The sequence below is a fragment of the Scomber scombrus genome, chromosome 23 (genome assembly GCF_963691925.1).
Source record: "Scomber scombrus chromosome 23, fScoSco1.1, whole genome shotgun sequence".
NCBI lineage: Eukaryota > Metazoa > Chordata > Actinopteri > Scombriformes > Scombridae > Scomber > Scomber scombrus.
The window spans coordinates 82,494-89,993 of record NC_084992.1 but is presented as its reverse complement, the minus strand read 5'-3'; the positions used below and the strand labels follow the sequence as shown (position 1 = coordinate 89,993).

The following is a 7,500-nucleotide window of genomic DNA, read 5'->3' as shown; positions in this document are numbered from 1 at the left end:
GGAGACAGAAACATTAACACCTCCACATCTGGAGACAGAAACATGAACACCTCCACATCTGGAGACAGAGACATTAACAGCTCCACATCTGGAGACAGAAACATTAACACCTCCACATCTGGAGACAGAAACATTAACACCTCCACATCTGGAGACAGAAAACACACAGAAACATTAACACCTCCACATCTGGAGACAGAAACATTAACACCTCCACATCTGGAGACAGAGACATTAACACCTCCACATCTGGAGACAGAAACATTAACACCTCCACATCTGGAGACAGAGACATTAACACCTCCACATCTGGAGACTGACACATTAACACCTCCACATCTGGAGACAGAGACATTAACACCTCCACATCTGAAGACAGAGACATTAACACCTCCACATCTGGAGACAGAAACATTAACACCTCCACATCTGGAGACAGAAACATTAACACCTCCACATCTGGAGACAGAAAACACACAGAAACATTAACGCCTCCACATCTGGAGACAGAAAACACACAGAAACATTAACGCCTCCACATCTGGAGACAGAGACATTAACACCTCCACATCTGGAGACAGAAACATTAACGCCTCCACATCTGGAGACAGAAGCATTAACACCTCCACATCTGGAGACAGAAAACACACAGAAACATTAACACCTCCACATCTGGAGACAGAAAACACACAGAAACATTAACACCTCCACATCTGGAGACAGAAACATTAACACCTCCACATCTGGAGACAGACACATTAACACCTCCACATCTGGAGACAGAAACATTAAAACCTCCATATCTGGAGACAGAAAACACACAGAAACATTAACACCTCCACATCTGGAGATAGAAACATTAACACCTCCACATCTGGAGACAGAAACATTAACACCTCCACATCTGGAGACAGAAAACACACAGAAACATTAACACCTCCACATCTGGAGACAGAAAACACACAGAAACATTAACACCTCCACATCTGGAGACAGAAAACACACAGACACATTAACACCTCCACATCTGGAGACAGAAACATTAACACCTCCAAATCTGGAGACAGAAACATTAACACCTTCACATCTGGAGACAGAAAACACACAGAAACATTAACACCTCCACATCTGTAGACAGAAACATTAACGCCTCCACATCTGGAGACAGAAAACACACAGAAACATTAACACCTCCACATCTGGAGAAAGAAACATTAACACCTCCACATCTGGAGACAGAAAAATTAACACCTCCACATCTGGAGACAGAAAACACACAGAAACATTAACACCTCCACATCTGGAGACAGAAACATTAACACCTCCACATCTGAAGACAGAAACATTAACACCTCCACATCTGGAGACAGACACATTAACACCTCCACATCTGGAGACAGAAACATTAACACCTCCACATCTGGAGACAGACACATTAACACCTCCACATCTGGAGACAGACACATTAACACCTCCACATCTGGAGACAGAAACATTAACACATCCACATCTGGAGACAGAAACATTAACATCTCCACATCTGGAGACAGAAACACTAACACCTCCACATCTGGAGTCATAAACATTAACATCTCCACATCTGGAGACAGAAAACACACAGAAACATTAACACCTCCACATCTGGAGACAGAAACATTAACACCTCCACATCTGGAGACAGAAACATTAACACCTCCACATCTGGAGACAGAAACATTAACACCTGCACATCTGGAGACAGAAAAAACAGAAACATTAACACCTCCACATCTGGAGACAGAAACATTAACACCTCCACATCTGGAGACAGAAACATTAACACCTCCACATCTGGAGACAGAAAACACACAGAAACATTAACACCTCCACATCTGGAGACAGAAACATTAACACCTCCACATCTGGAGACAGAAACATTAACACCTCCGCATCTGGAGACAGAAAACACACAGAAACATTAACACCTCCACATCTGGAGACAGAAACATTAACACCTCCACATCTGGAGACAGAAACATTAACACCTCCACATCTGGAGACAGAAAACACACAGAAACATTAACACCTCCACATCTGGAGACAGAAACATTAACGCCTCCACATCTGGAGACAGAAAACACACAGAAACATTAACACCTCCACATCTGGAGACAGAAACATTAACACCTCCACATCTGGAGACTGAAAAATTAAGACCTCCACATCTGGAGACAGAAAACACACAGAAACATTAACACCTCCACATCTGGAGACAGAAACATTAACACCTCCACATCTGGAGACAGAAACATTAACACCTCCACATCTGGAGACAGACACATTAACACCTCCACATCTGGAGACAGAAACATTAACACCTCCACATCTGGAGACAGAAACACTAACACCTCCACATCTGGAGTCATAAACATTAACACCTCCACATCTGGAGACAGAAACATTAACACCTCCACATCTGGAGACAGAAACATTAACATCTCCAAATCTGGAGACAGAAACACTAACACCTCCACATCTGGAGTCATAAACATTAACATCTCCACATCTGGAGACAGAAAACACACAGAAACATTAACACCTCCACATCTGGAGACAGAAACATTAACACCTCCACATCTGGAAACAGAAAACAGAAACATTAACACCTCCACATCTGGAGACAGAAACATTAACACCTCCACATCTGGAGACAGAAACACTAACACCTCCACATCTGGAGTCATAAACATTCACATCTCCACATCTGGAGACAGAAAACACACAGAAACATTAACACCTCCACATCTGGAGACAGAAACATTAACACCTCCACATCTGGAAACAGAAAACAGAAACATTAACACCTCCACATCTGGAGACAGAGACATTAACACCTTCACACCTGGAGACAGAAACATTAACACCTCCACATCTGGAGACAGAAACATTAACACCTCCACATCTGGAGACAGAAACATTAACACCTCCACATCTGGAGACAGATACATTAACACCTCCACATCTGAAGACAGAAACATTAACACCTTCACATCTGGAGACAGTAAAACATTAACCCCTCCACATCTGGAGACAGAAACATTAACCCCTCCACATCTGGAGACAGAAACATTAACACCTCCACATCTGGAGACAGAAACATTAACACCTCCACATCTGGAGACAGAAAACACACAGAGACATTAACACCTTCACACCTGGAGACAGAAACATTAACACCTCCACATCTGGAGACAGAAACATTAACACCTCCACATCTGGAGACAGAAAAAACAGAAACATTAACACCTCCACATCTGGAGACAGAAACACTAACACCTCCACATCTGGAGACAGAAACATTAGCACCTGCACATCTGGAGACAGAAAAAACAGAAACATTAACACCTCCACATCTGGAGACAGAAACATTAACACCTCCACATCTGGAGACAGAAACATTAACACCTCCACATCTGGAGACAGAAACATAAACACCTGCACATCTGGAGACAGAAAAAACAGAAACATTAACACCTCCACATCTGGAGACAGAAACATTAACACCTCCACATCTGGAGACAGAAACATTAACACCTCCACATCTGGAGACAGAAACATTGACACCTTCACATCTGGAGACAAAAACACTAACACCTCCACATCTGGAGACAGAAACATTAACACCTCCACATCTGGAGACAGAAAAAACTGAAACATTAACACCTCCACATCTGGAGACAGAAACATTAACACCTGCACATCTGGAGACAGAAACATTAACACCTCCACATCTGGAGACAGAAAACACACAGAAACATTAACACCTCCACATCTGGAGACAGAAACATTAACACCTCCACATCTGGAGACAGAAACATTAACACCTCCACATCTGGAGACAGAAACATTAACACCTCCACATCTGGAGACAGAAACATTGACACCTTCACATCTGGAGACAGAAACACTAACACCTCCACATCTGGAGACAGAAACATTAACACCTCCACATCTGGAGACAGAAAAAACTGAAACATTAACACCTCCACATCTGGAGACAGAAACATTAACACCTGCACATCTGGAGACAGAAACATTAACACCTCCACATCTGGAGACAGAAAACACACAGAAACATTAACACCTCCACATCTGGAGACAGAAACATTAACACCTCCACATCTGGAGACAGAAACATTAACCCCTCCACATCTGGAGACAGAAACATTAACACCTCCACATCTGGAGACAGAAACATTAACACCTCCACATCTGGAGACAGAAACATTAACAGCTCCACATCTGGAGACAGAAACATTAACACCTCCACATCTGGAGACAGATGTAAAGAGCTTCTCACCCCAGATCCTGGTCAGTGGTTGGCTCAGTGTTGGGTGTGCCACTGAACAGCTGTACATGTCTCCCAGCTGTGGGATGAACTCCAGTCTGGAGGACTGTCTGAAGGAACCGTCTTTGTTGGGGTAAGGAACATTGATGCTGGTTCCTTCGGTCACGTTCTTTCCGTTCTTGGTCCAGTAGACTTTAACAGGAGCAGGATAGAAACCGGTCACATGACAGATCAGCGTGTTCTGGACTCCGAGCTCCACCTCGTCTCTGATGTAGATGATGGGAGTGGAAGGAGGATCTGAACACACACAGTTATTATCAGTCAGGTTAAAGGCTTTAAATATACGTTTTTAATCCAGTGCTGTTTACTATTCACACATGATTCATATATTTATACACTTGTGTGCACTTTTTGTAAATGCATATATATACATATATATATATATATATATATATATATATATATATATATATATATATATATACATATATATATATATACATATATATATATATATATATACATATATATATATATACATATATATATATATATATATATACATATATATATATATACATATATATATATATATATATACATATATATATATATATATATATATGTATATATATATGTATATATATATATATGTATATATACATCCATACAGTACTTTACACCTGCTTATCTCATATCTCTATATTTTTATATATGATATTTTTACATATATTAATTCACTGTGTTATTTTATCACTGCATCTCTTCACATCTCATGTAACGTTCCTAACAAGCAGTTAACCGTTAGACCAACAGTAGAGGTTATTTCTGTTTCTGTGAACATCGTCATCACTGTGGATCAGTGAACTGTTACACATGAACTGCAGGTATAGAAACATTATTATATATTTATATTATATATTATTATGTATTTATGTTAAATATTAAAATATATATTATATATTTATCTTAAATATATATAAAAACATATATTATATATGAATATCAAATATAAAAACATATATTATATATTAATGTTAAATATTAAAACATATATTATATATTAATGTTAAATATTAAAACATATATTATATATTTATGTTAAATATTAAAAACATGTATGTTCCTTTAAAGTGGCAAAAATATTAGATTTAGTATTTACCAGATTCCAGTGGGATTTCCTTCATAGCATTACGCCTCTTCTTCAGGTTATCTTTGCAGATCTGTAGATTAACCTCAGCATTGTCATAAGTTCCATCCACGTAGGTGATAGGATCAATGAAGGGAGGCAGAGGCTCTACTCCTTCTCTTTTGATGAAGTCTGCGTACCACATCTCTTCTCCATCCAGTGCGTACATGCTCTCTCCATCAGAGGATGAACATCCGACGATACAAAGATCCTGATGATCTGAAAACACAAACACTGATGTTTAACCTGTCTCTCTCTCTCTGTCTCTCTCTCTCTCTGTCTCTCTGTCTCTGTCTCTCTCTCTCTCTCTCTCTGTCTCTCTCTGTCTCTCTCTCTGTCTCTCTCTCTCTCTCTCTCTTTCTCTCTCTCTCTCTCTCTCTCTCTCTCTCTCTCTCTCTGAGTGAATGGCGGAGTGAGCGTGTTGAGCGTTGTGAGAACGGCTGTGAGTGCGTTTTCTATCTTTTTCTACTTATCTTTTTTTCTTATAAATATATGTTGTAAATAGTGTAGTTTATAGGTGTTTTGGGTGTTAGGTTTTTGTTTTGTGTATAGGAGGTTAGGGGGGGTTTTCTTTCGGCCAGCGTTTTTTCGCTGGTCATCGCGGTAAACTCCAACAATGGAGTTTACTAAACTCAGCAGAAAGAATGGCTTTAAAATATCTGCTGGCTTTCACTGTTCTGTGGAGGACTGTAGTTTGGCAGTGGGGGACATTGTGGGTCACAGCAGCATTAAATCTGCTGCGAGGATGAACGGCGCTGTGGTGATTTTTGTTGATAGTGTGGATAAAGTTAATAAAGTGATCGAGACCGGAGTTGTTATTAATGATACCTTCGTAGCGGTGTCTCCTCTCACTACACCTGCTAAACAGATCACTATATCTAATATTCCTCCGTTCATCAGTGATGATGTTTTATTAAGAGAACTGACAAGACACGGGAAGATAGTTTCCCCGATCAGGAAACTGCCGTCGGGATGTAAATCTCCGCTATTGAAACACGTTGTTTCACACAGAAGACAAGTTCTTATGATCCTTAATAAAAAGGATGAAGAGCTTAGTCTGGTTTTTAATGTGAGGGTGGATGAGTTTGATTATGTGGTGTTTGTTAACTCTGGGACGTTAAAGTGTTTCGGCTGCAGGAAGGAGGGTCATTTAATCCGAGCTTGTCCTGATAGAGTCTCCTCTGGTAACACACAGAGAAAGGCTGGAAAAGACGGTGAGGGGAAAGAAAAGACTCAACAGACTCAAGTAGACTCTGAAACTGAGAAGCACAGACAGGAAGAAGTACCTGTCAGTCAGGATGGGGAAAACAAAAGGGATGACGGTGACAGTACAGCAGGGGTGGAGCCCACTGTGTTAACCACTGCAGACACAGCAGCAGAGGACACAGTGAGGGACAGTGATGATGAAGACATGATGGAAGGGAATGACTTTAAAGCCCCTATTCTCAAACGAAAAAAGATAAACGGTGATAGTGGCTCCCAAGCTAAGAAGGGAGCAGTAAGCTTCAGGGAGGAGCAGAAGGAGGTGCAGCCAGAGTCTGAGTCTAGCATGGAGGAGGAGGAGGAGGAGGTAGAGGAGGAGGAGGAGGAGGAGGAGGAGGAGGAGGAGGAGGACTGTGCTGCAGACAGCCAGCCTTTCACTGACTCACAGCTGTCTGTTGGTTCACAACAGGAGGAAAAATATGATGTCCAACTAATCAAAACTTTTCTGCCAACAACAAAAAACATGAAAAATGTCAGAATTGAAGAATATTTTACAGACAACAAACTGTTCTTACGTTCAGTAAGATCACAAATGAACAGCAGCGGAAACGGAGGCTATACAGTCCAAGAAGTCTATCGGTTGAGGAAAATAGTAGGAAAACTAATGAAACTCAATCAAGAGCTAAATAATGATGTGGACTCAGAAACAGTGTAAGGCAGTCTGTGTTCTGTCTGGTTTATTGTGTGTGCTGCTTCTCACATTACAATCCATGAGTGATTT

The 7,500-nt window shown here is 40.7% G+C and overlaps 1 protein-coding gene across 2 annotated transcripts in view; it reads right to left on the bottom strand.

Moving 5' to 3' along the window:
* Positions 1-7,500, bottom strand: part of LOC134006143 (HLA class II histocompatibility antigen, DP alpha 1 chain-like) — a 37,555-nt gene that overhangs the window by 2,076 nt on the left and 27,979 nt on the right. For both annotated transcript variants that reach the window (XM_062445232.1, XM_062445233.1), the window contains exons 2-3: positions 5,490-5,735; positions 4,340-4,624 (exon numbers count right to left, since the gene is read on the bottom strand). In XM_062445232.1, coding sequence (XP_062301216.1) covers positions 4,340-4,624; positions 5,490-5,735 — 531 coding nt within the window. The remainder of the gene's footprint in view (positions 1-4,339; positions 4,625-5,489; positions 5,736-7,500) is intronic.